General features: G+C 40.0%; 1 protein-coding gene across 14 annotated transcripts in view; it reads left to right on the plus strand.

Annotated features, from left to right (window-relative positions):
• SLC11A2 (solute carrier family 11 member 2) overlaps positions 1 to 14,301 on the plus strand; it is a 30,350-nt gene extending 16,049 nt beyond the window's left edge. For 9 of the 14 annotated variants that reach the window (XM_071218888.1, XM_012523373.4, XM_004453675.4 and 6 more), the window contains 10 exons: positions 102 to 169; positions 1,244 to 1,399; positions 2,068 to 2,226; positions 3,087 to 3,173; positions 3,910 to 4,029; positions 4,169 to 4,318; positions 4,861 to 4,934; positions 5,977 to 6,130; positions 7,730 to 7,783; positions 13,046 to 14,301. In XM_071218888.1, coding sequence (XP_071074989.1) covers positions 102 to 169; positions 1,244 to 1,399; positions 2,068 to 2,226; positions 3,087 to 3,173; positions 3,910 to 4,029; positions 4,169 to 4,318; positions 4,861 to 4,934; positions 5,977 to 6,130; positions 7,730 to 7,783; positions 13,046 to 13,123 — 1,100 coding nt within the window. In that variant the 3' untranslated portion in view covers positions 13,124 to 14,301. Of the gene's footprint in view, positions 1 to 101; positions 170 to 1,243; positions 1,400 to 2,067; positions 2,227 to 3,086; positions 3,174 to 3,909; positions 4,030 to 4,168; positions 4,319 to 4,860; positions 4,935 to 5,976; positions 6,131 to 7,729; positions 9,972 to 13,045 lie in introns of those variants that run through there. The other 5 variants (XM_058308229.2, XM_071218890.1, XM_071218889.1 and 2 more) reach the window with 1 other exon arrangement.
• Positions 14,302 to 16,420: the final 2,119 nt, after the last annotated feature.

A 16,420-nucleotide genomic window follows, 5' to 3' on the forward strand; every position in this document is an offset into this window, starting at 1 on the left:
TGGGAATGGAAGTTTAAGTCAAAGGTTTAGCTGATGGGACAGCCTGCCCTCTGCAGAGAAGGTACCGTCTGTGAAACTCACTGCTGTTATTTTCCCTTTAGGCTTGCGGAAGCTCGAGGCATTTTTTGGCTTTCTTATCACCATTATGGCCTTGACATTTGGATATGAGGCAAGTGGTATTGGTTTTTCATTAGCTTTTTAAAACAAGTTCTGTGGTTTTTGTTTTGTTTTGTTTTGCTTTAGTTCTTTATAAATGACAGTACAATGCTGGGATGTTTAATTGTTTCAGGTATGTCAACAAAAAAAACAGTTCAGTCCTGGGCACGTTTTGAAAGAATATGATCTATAGCAAAGATTAGTGTCCAGAAAGCCTCTAGGAACTTTTAGGCCAAAAACGACCAGATTCTTTGTTCCCAACTTGGCCATCCTAAAAACAAAACAGCTTTGGAGAGGGTTAGGAGGAGCTTGTAGTCATCTTCTGGTATTATTCTTGGCTGTTAAATTTGGAGGTTTCTGTTTTTCCTTATCCTGGTTCATACTAACTGCAGCTTGGAACAGTTGATAAGCTATAGGGGATATAAGTGGGTATTTACTGATTCATGCCCTGCCAGACACTCCTAGTAAGTGCCATTATATGCAGTAATAGTATCTTTCTATGCCTACTGTTATAAACTGATTTCCTCTTGTTGGTCTGACTGAAGTTTAAAAAAATATATGTCTCATCTACAAGTAATTATCTAGCTTAGTGTAAGGCTTCCAAGAGAAATACTGAACCAGGGGCAAGTATGTATGAGAAGTGTTTATGAGTCTCTCACTATATGCTGGTAGAAAATATAAGTGATTTTTAGATGAATCTATGTAAACAGAAGCATGATAAACGTGGATAATCAAGAATTGACTATATTCTTGGCTCTGTCTCATAAGAGTTATAGTGAAGCTAATAACAAGGCCTTTAGCAACTACTTTATTTCTTTAGGATATTAATTACATTCTAAACACATCTGTTTTTTATTTCTTAAATATGATGTACAATTTCTGGATACCTGAGTCCTGAATCAAATTGTCCATCTCCTCTTATGTTGCTTGGTTTTTTGATGATTCTGTATTCATTATTAATCTAGGTAGCTGCTGAATAAGAAGGGTTGCAAAGAGTATAAAGGATGCTGAATGTTCTCTAGTACTGGTTACTGTGTCGGTCTCCTCATGTTCTACTAAAGGCTCATAGTTCTCATGTTGTTTGTAGTATGTTACAGTGAAACCTGACCAGAGCCAGGTGCTCAAGGGCATGTTTGTGCCATCCTGTTCAGGCTGTCACACCCCACAGGTTGAGCAGGCTGTGGGCATCGTGGGAGCTGTCATCATGCCACACAACATGTACCTGCATTCTGCCTTAGTGAAGGTAAGCAAGTCCTGTATCTTAGCGGCTTCTTGATAGTTCATTGAAGCATTTCCTTTAATTGTAAGGTACACAAATTTAGTTTACAACAGTTGGAGCCCTGAAGGAGCAAGTCGTGCTTCCAAGGCTGGACATTTATAAACTCCACATACTTGGACTCTGTTTTTATCACCATGGTAACCAGAGATTATTATTATTGACCCCACAAAGAAAGTGGGACCTAAAGTTCTTCAAAAACGACCTGAAGTACATAAAGGCTCTGGTGTTTAAATCTCAAAAGCCTGAGTGACCCTGTGGAGGTCAGAGTAAAGGAGCCCAACCAGTCTTAACAGTACTTTCCTGGGAGAGTTCAGAGACCTTTATAATTAAGATTATATATCCCTTAGCACTGAAATCAGGTTATTTTGTAGGTCAGTGGTCCTTCTAGCCACAGTAACTACAGGAGCACAGTAATCACTTAGTCACTGTTTCCCACATGGGGAACGAGCATTATCTTCAAAGGTCACAAGACCACCTAATGAACTAGGAAGTAAGGGAGTGTTGGAACTGTCACCTTTAATCTGGTTGGTTGTTTACCTCTGAATCCTTCAGCTGATTCCAAACTCATGAAATGTTACTTGAAAACATGTTCCAGCTTGTCAAAATATTGACTGCTGCTCTTCTTTCTCTAGTCCAGACAAGTTAACCGGGCCAATAAGCAGGAAGTTCGAGAAGCCAATAAGTACTTTTTCATTGAATCCTGCATTGCTCTCTTTGTTTCCTTCATCATCAACGTCTTTGTCGTCTCAGTCTTTGCCGAGGCATTTTTTGAGAGAAGAAACGAACAAGTGGTAAGTAAGCCAGGGTCATGTGTAGTAGAGAGGGCAGAGTGAAGATGGGAATGAGGTATAATATGACAATGAGTTGGTGCTCAGGGGAAATGAATCTCTCCCCTCAGTGCTTCTCCCCCAGAATTGCTGTACACCAACTGGTCAAGGTCTGCAGTCTGACAGCTGACCAGTCCTGGACTTTTCTTTCTGAGAGTTTGATTGGGCAGGGATTTGCCGCAAACTCAAGATTGCCTCATATTCGTACTAGTGGCTTCACATCTCTTTGGCTCTTTGTCATCACCTTCTATTTCCTGTGTATCAGCTTCTGCCTGCCTGCCTGCCAGTCCTAGTCATTTGGTGATGAGGAGAGGTTGAAAGGACAAGAAACAGAAAATAGAACTTGTGGCTAGGGCAGACTTTGTTTTGTCTTGGATTTTGTGTCCTTTTGATTCCTGATTGCCCGTCTAGTTTTTGATCACCTCTTTGCTTCCCATATATATGACCTCTGCTGTCTGCGATTAAGGGCTCCCTATTCTGGGCTTCCTGTCATTTGAAGCCTTCCTAAGGACCTATCTTCCTGTCACTGTTTAAAACTACCCAGGATTCTTAGATTACCATTCACCCTCAAACCCAGTAAATATTTTTGATGATGGAAATGTAGAAAGATTATGAAAGAAGGTTACAAGTGAAATTGCTGCCAGTCTCTGCCCATACACAATCTATATACAGTTTTTTACTTCCAACCTTTATCTCTTGGATAACTTGTGTGATCTGTAGGCAAGCTCTCTTGTCTTGTTCTTGCCTCTGAAATGAAAGTTGCTCCTACACTGCTTTGGATTCCTTTTATTTATTCATTTTTTAATTTTTGCTTTGGATTCTAGGTTGCAGTTTGTAGAAATGGCAGTAGTCCCCATGCTGATCTCTTTCCTGATGATAACTCAACACTGACTGTCGACATCTACAAAGGGGTAAGCATTCTCAAATTTGTGATGTTTGCTTCTGAATCCACGTTCTTGGTTTATCATTTGGTCATTTCTTTGAGTTCATTGAGCATCTTAAACCTCTGGAGTGTCATTTATTTCAGATATACAGATGCCAGACAAGCATTTTAGATTTCATGGGAGGGAATATAGGACCAACTGGAAAGATGGCTTGTACACCAGCAATTCCTAAACCTATGGAGATAAAATTTTGTTCTACAGATATTAATTGGGGTATTCTAAAAAAAGTGCTTCTACTAAAGTGGTCTTTACTAGGGCTTCTCAGTCCCTTTATGTTACATTGTAACTCTCCAAGAGCACAATATTTAGCATCTGTGGCATTTCCCAATTTCTTTGACCTTTTCTCTTCACTCCTATTATCATTTTCCAGAATAGTAGTGTGCTAAAGAGTATAACTTGGGAAATGTATAGACTTTTGTTTTTTTTAGTATTTATAACATAGGTCAATGATAAAAGCATTAGGAGCTTAGAGGAGAGAGAGAACTAAGCTGAGCAGTGAAGGAATTTTCTGCAAATGTTAGATTGAAAACCTCTAGAAGGAGAGCAGGGCCTGTGTCTAGCTTCTGGGACAATGCCTAGCCCATCACTTGGTGTAGGTAGGTGCACAGTGAAGAAGAGGGGGTACCACAGAGAAATGCTGTTCTGGGTATCATCTAAGCAGACCATTGACATAAACATATCTTTTCCCCTTTACCTCTCCCAGGGGGTTGTGCTGGGATGTTACTTTGGACCGGCTGCACTCTATATCTGGGCAGTGGGGATCCTGGCTGCAGGACAGAGCTCCACCATGACAGGAACCTATTCTGGCCAGTTTGTCATGGAGGTGTGTGCTATTTTGACTGGTATGGGATTGAGGGGATTGGCATGGCCCTTTTCTTCTTAATCTCATGTTGCTAAGGTCCCTCCTGAACCTCCCCACACTTTTTTCTAGACTTTTATCTTGCTCTTATGTTTTTTTCCAGGGATTCCTGAATCTAAAATGGTCACGTTTTGCCCGAGTGATTCTGACCCGTTCTATTGCCATCATCCCCACTCTACTTGTTGCTGTCTTCCAAGATGTAGAGCATCTGACAGGAATGAATGACTTCCTGAATGTGCTGCAGAGCTTACAGGTGAGGAGGGAGCTGGGGAAGCACATCCTATATACTCAGGTAGCACCATGTATGACTGTTGGGTACCAAACAAAGTGCTGGCCTGGAGGGAAATTGAGAGAATGAAGGAGGCATAATCTTAATCTGCAGTGAATATATGTGAAATCCCTGGCATCAAAAGGGCTTTTCAAAACGGCTTGGGTTTTTAAGGCTGTTGAATGGGAATTATGAGCCATAATTACATATAGAAAACAAACTTGGAGTTGATTAATCCAAGTAAACATTTATTAAGTGAGCACAGGACACTGCTAGGTACTATGGAAGTTAAAGAAGACAAAGCAGATACAAATATTTGTAAAGAAACACTTGTAATTTATTCTAGGTTAAAAACAGCTCTACAGATTTTAGCCTAATGCAGGTGTGCGTGACAGGATGATAAAAATTGTTATTTCTCATGCAGTAGATGAGGTGAGGTCTGTTTGCCTTTGGCTAACAGTGCTGCTCTCTGGAGTGATACATGGCCTCCCAGTGAAATGATCTAATTTTAATATTCTCTTTTCCAGCTTCCCTTTGCTCTCATACCCATCCTCACATTTACCAGCTTGCGGCCAGTAATGAGTGACTTTGCCAATGGAATGTGAGTGTGCTCTTCTCTTAGTTCCCCAAAGGGGCTGCTGGTATGTGGGGGAAGGGTATTTTCATCAAACAGGCAGTCAGAAGATGAGTCATATAGGGGAACTATGTTTTGAGAGGTGGTTGCTAGAGCCGCTTCCTCGATCTTTGCCTTAGAAAATGGAGACTGAACAAAGTAATGGAGGGAAGGCATATTTTTCAGTTTTAGAAAAAAAATGTTTAGCTTTTAGGTCTTTATCTCTTCAACTTCAGTCACTGAGTTTTGAAGCAGTTTAATTCTATTTTAAATTATCTTAATGAGAAAGGCATGAAGTAATTAATACCTTTTATATACACTTTTAAAGATATGGGGGAAGTAGACTTGGCCCAATGGATAGGGTGTTGCCTACCACATGGGAGGTCCTTGGTTCAAACCCCGGGCCTCCTTGACCTGTGTGGAGCTGGCCCACATGCAGTGCTGATGCGCGCAAGGAGTGCTGTGCCACGCAGGAGTGCCCCCCGCATAGGTAGCCCCCCGTGCAAGGAGTGTGCCCTGTAAGGAGAGCCGCCCAGCGCGAAAGAAAATGCAGCCTGCCCAAGAATGGTGCCACACACATGGAGAACTGAGACAACAAGATGATGCAACAAAAAGAAACAGATTCCCGGTGCCTCTGATAAGGATAGAAGCGGTCACAGAAGAACACACAGCGAATGGACGCAGAGAATAGACAACTGGGGGGCGGGGGGAGGGGGGAGAAATTAAAAAGAAAAAAAAAGGAAAAAAAAATGACATGGGAAATTTGAAATAGTTTTTTGCATTTCTAGGGACTCTCATGAAAGGCATTTAAATATTATGGATTATTTGGTGGTATTCCCCCCCCCCTTTTTCCTATTCACATCTGACTTTGACTCATTAAACCTAATCTGGGACATTAAACACCACTTTTCAGTTCATTTTGATATGCATCTTACTCCTCTGTCCTGTCCACCCCTTAAGACACAGTTTTCTTTTCTGGTTGTGGCCAGGTTGAACTATTATTCCAGTGACTGTGCTGATTCTTTTACAGAGGCTGGAGGATTGCAGGCGGGATCTTGGTCCTTATCGTCTGTTCCATCAACATGTACTTTGTAGTGGTTTATGTCCAGGATCTAGGGCATGTGGTGTTGTATGTGGTGTCTGCTGTGGTCAGCGTGGCTTATCTGAGCTTTGTTTTCTACTTGGTAAGTCCAATCTAGAGGGGCTAGGGGCGTAGAGTTTGGGATGGTAGAGGTGGGGCTGACTAACATTCAGAAATGAAGGGACCCAGAAGAACCCACAGCAATCTAGCTTTCAGATTATTGAGACAATTTATATGAAATTGTCAAATCAGCTATTTATAAAACAAGATTTCTAACCATAAAATTTACTTTGGTTCCTAAGCTCTGTCATTTTTCTGTTTCAGTCACTTCCTTCTGGCTTCTAGTCTTAATAATTCCTAACAAGAGAGTGTAGTATATTCACTGTCATGAAAGAAAGATAGAAGTATAGAGAGTGAAGGACAGAGCTGAGAGTAGTTTTTATAAGATGGAGCTGGAGAAGGAGGCTGTGCAACATAATTAAGAGCTTTGGGATAGGACATGTGGATTCCCAGCCCAGTGCCATCACTTAATGGCTGTCCAATAAGGGGGAGTAAGGAAATAGTAATACTTTCTTACTGGATTATTCTATAGTTACTTAAAACCTGGAGGTTACCATAGTTTCTTGGAAATGGAATGCAAAATTACATATATTCAGATTATCAGAATATAAAAATAAATAAATGTGTAGAGTAAATAATGCAAAAAAGGTAATAGTAGATTTAGGGTATGGGATTATGGCTTAATCTTTTCTCTGTTTTCCAAATTTTCTGTAACCTTAGTTCTATTAATGAAAACAGCTACAGCAGCAACAATAAAGCCACATCCCTCCCTATTCTATGCAGGTTTCTTTGGAAAACCCAAGGTTGGGGATAAGGAACAGCATATCTGTTGCAGAGAATGGTGAAGGATGGAGGCTGGAAATCTGCTCTTGTTATCTAGAATATTTATGTAGTCCTCATGTCAATCTGCCACAGATTAGGTACTGATTGAGCAAATCACTTCAGATATGGAAAATTTACCTCCTGGATTGACCTATCTTTCTTTTTTTCTCCCCCAAAAACCTTGAGCACATTAACATTATGCTGATCCTTTGATCTAGGGATTTACTCAAAGGAAACCCAGATAACGAAGTTCTTGAAAGGAATTGTTTTAAAAATCTTCCGTAGAAGTTAGGGGAAATACTTCCTTCATGAGAATTGGTTATGAAGGTGCCAAGTTGTCCTCACTCTGCCTGAGACTTGTAATACTGTTGAAGACCATTTCTAGGGCTGAGGACTGATTCCCGAGTTGGGTTACTGCGTTGTATTAGTGTGTCAGTCATTTCTCCCTCATCTTGAGCATGCCCGAGAGGGGGAAAATGGGGTAGGACTGAAGGAGAAGTGGTCTTCAGGAAACCCTCCGTCTGATCAGGGAAACAAACCACAAACACAAGGCAGGAGGAAAAGGCAGAACTCTGCAGTCAGGACTGAACATTGTATAGACCACCTTTGTGAAGGAGGGCAGGGTCCAAGATGTTTTGAAGAGGGAATGCAGTTGGAAGGAGGACTTGTGCAACCTTGGGTGGTAGAAGAATAGTGGCAAAGCGGGATGTTAAAGGCAGGGAGTGGGTTTGCATCCGAGCCGTGTGGTGTGAGCAGTCATGGTGGGCAAGAGGCCTTTTCAGAGAGGCTGGGTGAATGATGACCACATTTTATCTTTCAGGGTTGGCAATGTTTGATTGCACTGGGCATGTCTTTCCTGGACTGTGGGCACACGGTAAGCATCTCTAAAGTCCTGCTGACTGAAGAAGCCACCGGTGGCTATACTAAGTAAACACTGGATCAGTCTGTCTGTCCTCCGCAGGTAGCCATCAGAGCCAGTGTGTTTCTATGGTTTACTGTGTGAACATAGCCAAAAGTATGTGCTGTTGCACAGAATGCTTTTAGGACTCAACTGTTTGTTGGGTAAGACTTCGTTTCATACATGTTTGAAAATGGAATATTTTTTTTCCTGACCTACTAACTTGGGAACTGGATTAGGTAGGACTTTTAAAAAGCTGACATTTGCTGCTATCATCAGAACACTAAATTTTTAAGTAGCTGACCAGGGTCAAGCTTGTTTTATTCTTTTGAGAGATAATCCTCTAGGCATGCTTCTCAACTAGGCTATATGATATGTTTTTAAAAAAAATTGTATGTGGAAATGCAGTAGATTTTTCATAATATAAAACCATAGAATGAGTATGCAAATTTTATTAAAAAATGGATTTTTAAAAGATTGAGGAGTAGTTTTTTTATGCATACCTCTTATTTTAATTATAAAAATCTCAGCTAGAGTATAAAATTAAGAGACATCTACTTTTATCAGGTAGTGGATTTCTTTGTGGAAACTAATGGGTGAGACAGCATTAAAGTAGTAGAAAATGGACAAATAGCAAAACTCACCTGTAGGTAGTGGTTACTAATCTCCTCCTGAAGATTTTCCTCAGAGATTAAAAGCTTAGCAGGATTTTTGTTGTTAGCCATCATGTTAGCAAAGGTCTTTTCCTGACAATATTTACTCTCTGGAGCACACATAGATAAAAACCATCACCTTTCTCTTCTCATGTAACTTTGGAGGTGAGGAATGGGTAGGGAAAAAAGACATTAAAGGAGAAGAAGAGCAATCTCTTTTATTCCTAAAAGCCACCTGTCACCAGAATCATCATGTTTCCCTGAAGCATCACTCTGCTTCTTGCCCAAGATGACTTGCAAGGCAATCTCAGGAGCTATGGACCAACCATTGCAAAGCTCACTCTCTCCCTCAGCAAGTCAACAAGAGTCACTCCCACTGCAAAGCTCTCAGCGAGGTTGAACTGGCCTACTTCTCTTCAGCTATTCCCTCAGAGGGAGAAACTTTTTGAGACCATATGGTGGAGCTCTGGAGTCAGAGGAAATGGGTCTCCTCACCATGAAGCTGCTGCTCTTACTTCAGCCACTTCTGACATTTTTACATGTGGAGCCTGAGACTATGTGATGATTATCTCAAATGTTTCTCTGTGGAGATAAATAATCAAAAGTCTCTTCTAGCCAATGACTGGTGGGAACAATATTGGGAAAGATATTAAGAGACTTCTCATTTTTGGAGCTTCCCTTCTGGAGTGCTGGTTGATTTATGTTCTCTGTTCATCTGAGCCCCAAAAGCATTATTCCTGACATTTTGCACGTATCAAAAGTGTAGATGGTTTGTCTTCCCACAAACCTCTGTTTCACTGACCATGACCATTCCCCTGACCATTTCTCCTCATCCACCCCTCTCCCCCATCATTCCCCAAACTGGTCATCAGGACCTTCTGTGAAGTTATCAGGGACTGACATCTTTAACTGTCCTCTGGCTGCAGGAGGTGAAGGCCACATTTACAATAAATCCTTGTAAAGATGATACAGTAACATTTACCTTTGCCCTGAGCCTGGATGAGTCCAGTCAGTCTCAGATTCACAAACATTTAGGCTGCTAGTATTTTATTTAAAAGTTATATTTAAGACTTAAAATTATGGAAAATTTTTTTCCAGTTCAGTGACACTTCATAATATGATGTAGGTAGAATTTTACAAGGGTTAAAAACACTCCCCTACATTATTCCATTTGATCCTCACAAGGAGAAAGTATACTTCAGTCAACAATATATAAAGTGTAATTCCCCCAGTGCTAGCATGTGCAGTGCATTTTTGGCAGTGTGTTTGCATGGAATATTTAAAGATACACAGTTGTACTTCATGTAAATTGGTCCTTGTTCTTAAATGTGACATGAAATAATTGTGCTGCTACAGTCATACTGAGAATTAGCAGAATTGGGAAAGAGCTGCATTTTGACTCCTGTGAGGTTCTGCTAGTGGTGTGAAGGAGTGGGTACAATTGTGCTTTTAGTGACCATTCAACAACATGTAAACTTGGTTTGTAATTAAAAATTTTTTCCTTTTTCCAATTTTGTTTCCTGGGTATTTTTTTTTAACTTGAGAATACTTTATTGATGGGGTCTCAACAACTTTGATTCTGAAATATTGAAACATCCACTACCACTGGAGTAACATAGTAAGCTTACACTGTTAGTGATCATCTCCTTAGAAGGGATGGAGAGAGAAATAGGCTTAGTTCCATACTTGGATTAATTGCAGACACCAAGACATTAATTTGTGTTTACCCACTTATTCAGATAGTTTTGCTATAGCTAAATCTCATATCATTACTATGTTTAAACTAAAAGAAATTACAGTTCTATAAGCTGAACATTTTTCTAAGGAAATAGGCTTTTAAATTCTATAAATGTTGCCAATAAGAAGTACTATTTAAAAAGAAACAACAGTATTTAGCTTTAAAAAAGAATGAGCATTTTTGCAGGCCTGATTAATAGTGACATCATTTAATAAAGTTGCTGCTCAGGCACAGTAAACTATTAGCCCTGTCCCTAGAAGCATGGCAGGCAAATCCAAGTCAGCACTTGATCCAGGAGTGTCACTAGAACTTCATTTCCCCTTTCTCTGTTGGAAGCTTGCCCTGCCTATCTTACAGGAGCTGAATAACAGTGTAGAGGTAATCTGGAAAGAATTTTGTGCTCCAAATTATCCATCCTCATATTGTCTCTATTTTTCTTTTTGTTATTTTGTTTGTTCGTTTGTTTTTTAGGAGGTACTGGGGCTTGAACCCAGTACCTCGTTCATGGGAAGCAGACGCTTTAACCACTGAGCTACATTTTCTCTCCCATGAGAGTTGTTTTTTTCTTGTATTTTGTATTTAGACGGTACTGGGGGTTGAACCTGGGACCTCGTACATGAGAAGCCTGTCCTCAACCACTTGCAGTACATCTGCTGCCTTTAATTCGGGTTTTACTTTGTAAATAAAACAGGATGCAAAACAGTTGGAAGTCCTGATTTAGCACATTTCCTGCAGCTTTGCCCCCCGAAATGACTTCTGTACCTCCACTGGGTAGGAACAATGAATGTTCTCTCTCTGCACTTCAGCTTAGGAACCTTAATTTACAATAGGATACATGGCTAACAATTGTTACTACGTGTAAATCAGGTCAGAGCACTCCTATAATCTGAATCCTTATAACATTTACATTGCTAATAAATGAGAAGTTGGCATTTGAACTTGAGTAGCCTAACTCCAGAGCCCACATTTTCATTCCCAAGCCCCCTTATATAATATACAGTATACCAGGTGGGGTTAAGAACCAAAGTTCATTGTTTAACAGCAGCAGGACCTGCTTAAGTAACATCAACACATTGAAGCATTTGCTTGACACTGATTGTTAGAATTATGTTTTAGTTAAAAACTTTCCAGTTTATAGACTAATTTTGGCCTGTGCCAAACTAAAAAAAAAATTTTTTTTGAATGCTTTGGGCAGGGGTAAAGAATGGGCCTTGGTTCTCTATGGTCTTACCACAGCAACAGCTAATAATAGTTAATAAGCTTACTCAGTTGCATTACTTGTCTGCCCCTGAAAATATTTTACCCCTCTTATGTCATTGAGCCCCATTTCTCGTTCTTTTCAGAGTAACATGACAAACTTCTCTAATAAAGAAATTTTGCCTACTAAGACATTTAAGTGATACACTTTGTGGGGATGAGGAGACTAATAATGTAATTCTCGCTTCCTACACAATGATAAAGTCCACCAGTTTAGCTCACTCAGGAAAAGACTGCAATGAATCATCAATGTATCTGACAATTGCTGTTAGTTACTAAAGACTAATAAGTAATACCCTACAGGGAATAACCAAGGTGAAGTCTGAAGATGAAAGTTGAAGTCCGAACAATTGTTTCCCTCCTCTAAAGCCAGTGTGACAGTATTTTTCTAGCCACTAGGGAATAGTTTTATCTTGGACATCGTTTGGCATATATTATCCTCACAATTATTACATCAAGCCCGAATAGAGCAATTTGTAATGTCTTAATTTACATATTGAAAACAAACAGGAGATAGTTACGTTAGTGTGTTATTGTGCTTGACATTTTCAAATGTCACATTTATTGTTCTCATTTTACAAATAAGTAGAATAAGACTCCAAAAGGATTCTTGGCTTGTTCAAAGTCATAGGAAGTGGGCCGAATTGGGGCCTTAACCCAGATTTTCCCAACCCTGGCCTTTCCCCCTCTATCACAATAGGGATGTCTCCTTCCTATAGAGTGATAGTCTGCATTCTGCATTAACTCATAGGCTGTTAGTGCCAAGGGGCAACAATGATCCTAGAGCCCTAAGTAATAATCGCCGGGCTCAAATGAGACTCAGTGGTTTCTCCAGTCATTGTGTGTATCAGAAGAGAGGAAATGAATAGTAAGAAATACAGCCTCACACATCCCAACACAAACCATCTGGATTCAAGTCTCCAGGGCTGGGTCTGGGAATGTTTGTTTTTTAAAAGCAGCCAAGGTGATTCTGATTCAGCCTGACAAACATTTGGGACCCATAGGTCATCGCCCTTTCTCTCAGCACATACCATTTTGTAGTTTTTTTCCCCCTAATGTTTTTGTTTTTTAATGGAAGGCTTTTCTCTGGTCAGGTGCCACAGGATAATGGGGCCAGGATTATAAGGCCAAGATTTAAATGGTTTGAAATTTGATTTCTCATATACACAGTACCAAACTGAAAAAGCAGTCTGGGCTTGCTCTTCTGTAATCATAAGTGTAGTAGAATATAACACAGGAATAGAAAATGCTGATTTTGCCAAAGGTATTTGGCACTATATCAGTCCTTGAGTACTGAAGCTTCTAGCTATTATTTTACATATCAGAAACCATTCATGTGTCTGTAAGACATTTCTTTTCTGAAATTAAAATCACTAGAGTGGGAAGCAGATACAGCTCAAGTGGTTGAGTGCCTGCTTCCCATATACAACACCTGGGTTCAATAATTCCAGTACCTCCTTTAAAAAAAAAAAAAAATCAGTATAGCTGTACTAGAAAAAGGCCTAAATTGTTAGGCTGATTTTAGGTACCTAAGTGTGAATTTAAATACTTGAAAATTTGTCTAACATTCTTTCATCTTTTTGTCCTTAGTACCATCTGGGATTGACAGCTCAGCCTGAACTCTACCTTCTGAACACCGTGGATTCTGACTCTCTTATATCTAGATGACTGACAGCCTGAGAGACTATTTAAGAACTGCTTTCTTTAAGCCCTTTTATGCCAAGTGTTCTGTTACATATCTTTGTTAGTTCAGAGGTGAGTTTTGTTCAAACATTTTGAACAGAAGGCAGAGATTTCCTCATGGGAAGGCTGTTTAAAAACGGACAGCTCTTAGGAGTAGGTCAGAGAAGCACCCATCTTGCAAATGTCATATAACAACCCGAGTTAAATGATTGGCCTATGATGGCCACACACTCCTATGGGCTTACTTCTTGACTTCTGTATATATATTTATATATACCTGAACGTAACTGTTTGGGTAGAGTTTTTAAGTTTATATAAAAGCAAATCTCTTGTATTTTAAAAAAATATTGTTCAGATTAATCAGATATTTGTTTGGTTCACAAATGACAAGAGAAAGGGAATGAAGCTCTTTTTCAAAATGAACTGGTCAAATTGACTGCCTTTTAAAGTGATGCTTTACTATGCCAATTAATTAACCAGATCACATCTTGGTATCTATTGATACTAACATATTTCTAAAGAAAGCATTTCTTCTATTTAGCAATATTTAACCCTGGTTATCTGAGTGCTTTGTAATTTTTATTCTCTTTGTTGTAGCTTTGAAAATTTTTTGAAAATTTTTCTAGTCTTTAAACAGAGATATCATGGTATTTGCCAAAGAGCTTAATACCTAGTAACAAGTAAGATGTAGAAACCATATTTTAACCAATGATTGGTTTTCCACATTGCATAGTAACTCATCCCATTCTGGTATTCAAATTTTAGGTATAAAAAAAGAGTAAAACTTCTAACATTTAACTTTGTTAATCTGAGCATAAGATAATGGAGGCATTAATCTTTTCTGACATTTGATAGTTCTACCATGTCTTTTGTTCCTAGTCTTCCTATTAATACTCCAAACACCATTTGTAGGTCCAAAGTCTATTTATAGGAGTAGCTAATATTTATACTTATATCATTGCATCTCTTGGAGGAATGCTAAATGTTTCCTATTAAGGTATTCATACCACATAGAATAATATATTAGAACTAGATTGAGAGTGAGAAGACCAGACCACGAGTCACAAACTGTTTGCCCTTACAGATTTTTAAAAAAATCTTCTTCCAAAGGATTTTTCCCTTAAAACTTTTATAATAAAAATTTCAATATTTAAAGAAAGAAAGTTTTCTCATAATTATTTTACTGGAAAATTAGAAGATCTGGCAACACTGGGCCTACATTCCTGCATGGAAGTGTAATTGGCTGGAAAAAAATAGCAGCTAACCATTTTAAATAAGAATATACTTTAGGGTGGCATACATCCCATCACTTTCCATTCCCTTCTAGCCTCAAAGACATTGAGTCTGCAAACACTGCAGACCTTGTGTACTTGAGCAAATCAGTTTCCTCTTAGAGTATAAAAGTTGAAAATCTGACCCCTCTGCTTTATTTTAAATTTACTACCTTTTAATGGCATATATTTTAGGCTTTTTTTTTTTAAGATTTAAAAAAAAATTTATTTCCTGCACCACACCCTTTCCCCCGTTGTCTGTTCTCTGTGTCCATTTGCTGCGTGTTCTTCTTTGTCTGCTTGTATTCTCATTAGGTGGCTCTAGGAACTGATCCTGGGACCTTCCGGAATGGGAAAGAGGCAATTACTCTCTTGCGCCACCTCAGTTCCCTGTTCTGCTATGTCTTCTTCCCCCCCCACCCCGCAATGTCTGTTCTCTGTGTCTATTTGCTGCATCTTGTTTCTTTGTCCGCTTGTTGTTGTCAGTGGCACGGGAAGTGTGGGCGGCGCCATTCCTGGGCAGGCTGCACTTTCTTTTGCGCTGGGCGGCTCTCCTTACGGGGCGCACTCCTAGTGCATGGGGCTCCCCTACGCGAGGACATCCATGTGTGGCAGGGCACTCCTTGCGGGCATCAGCACTGCACATGGGCCAGCTCCACACGGGTCAAGGAGGCCCGGGGTTTGAACCGCGGACCTCCCATGTGGTAGACGGATGCCCTAACCACTGGGTCAAGTCCGTTTCCCTGTCTTCTTATTTTCTGTCAGAGCTCTGTGTTTCTTGTTGCGTCATCTTGCTGTGCCTGTTGTTTGCATTGGCCAGCACTCCTGTGTGGGGCAGCTTTCCCACACTGGGCGGCATTCCCACTCAGGGTGGCACTCCCTGCACAGGGTGGCATTCCCATATGGGCCGGCGCTCCTTGTCTGCCAGCTTGCTGCGTGGGCCAGGTTGCCCTTACCAGGAGGTCCAGGCTTCAAACCCTGGACCTCCTATATGGTAGACAGGAGCCCAATTGGTTGAGCCACATCCGTTTCCCAGGCTTTTTAAAAAAATTCAGACATTGCCTATTTTTGTTTTAAATGGCTTGTACCTTGAAGTAGTAGGAATTTTTCTAAAATGATACTTTAAAATTCTTCTGTGTCTACTTCAAGGACCCTTAAAATTTCTGATTATAAGAGCAGCAGCTCTGGAATCCAGGTTACCATCCTCTGATCTTAAAATTGAGATTGAATTAATATCAGTTATAAGCTTTCACCTGGAAAAGTCTTTTAGAATGAGCTTCAGTATTTTGGCTTCTTTTTACACAAAAGATAATGCTAGATGACCCAATTTGTTGGATTCCCTCCTCCCCACTGCACCCCCCCCCCAAGCAATTTCATTTATCATAGCTCAATAGTTTTATTACCACAGAATGTTTTGGAAAAGAAGAAAGAGCACAAAAGAAAATGGGCTTTAATGTCCTTTTTTTTGCAACTCATAAAAAGATGAGATAGTTGATTAAACCAAGGTTAAGTACTTGTCTGATTTCTATAGCTCTTCTACATTCTTTAATCAAAAGTTACTAGGAACAGACTAGAGTTTATAAGTCTATTTCTCAGGTCACACAACTCCTTTAACAGAAAACTTGATAATAAGCTGAATCATGCTAAAACCACTAGGAGAGATTGGTATCTAGATTGATGTCTGAAGAGTGAGTCTGTGATAAACTTTTTGCTAAATTCAGGACTTTTTTTTTAAGACTTTATTTATTTCCCCTCCTCCCCTTGTTTGTGCTTGCTGTCTGCTCTCTGTTTGCTTGTTGTCTTGCTCGTCTTCTTTTTAGGAGGCACTGTGAACCGAACCCGGGACCTCCCATGTGGGAGGGAGGCATCCAATGGCTTGAGCCACCTCTGCTCCCACTTGTTGTGTCTCATTGTGTTTCTTCATTGTATCTCTTCATTGAGTCATCTTGTTGTGTCAGCTTGCCGTGCCAGCCTGTGCATCAGCTTGCTGTCTTCCTTGCCTTTAAAAGGC

Source organism: Dasypus novemcinctus, chromosome 12, assembly GCF_030445035.2.
Source record: "Dasypus novemcinctus isolate mDasNov1 chromosome 12, mDasNov1.1.hap2, whole genome shotgun sequence".
Classification (NCBI taxonomy): domain Eukaryota; kingdom Metazoa; phylum Chordata; class Mammalia; order Cingulata; family Dasypodidae; genus Dasypus; species Dasypus novemcinctus.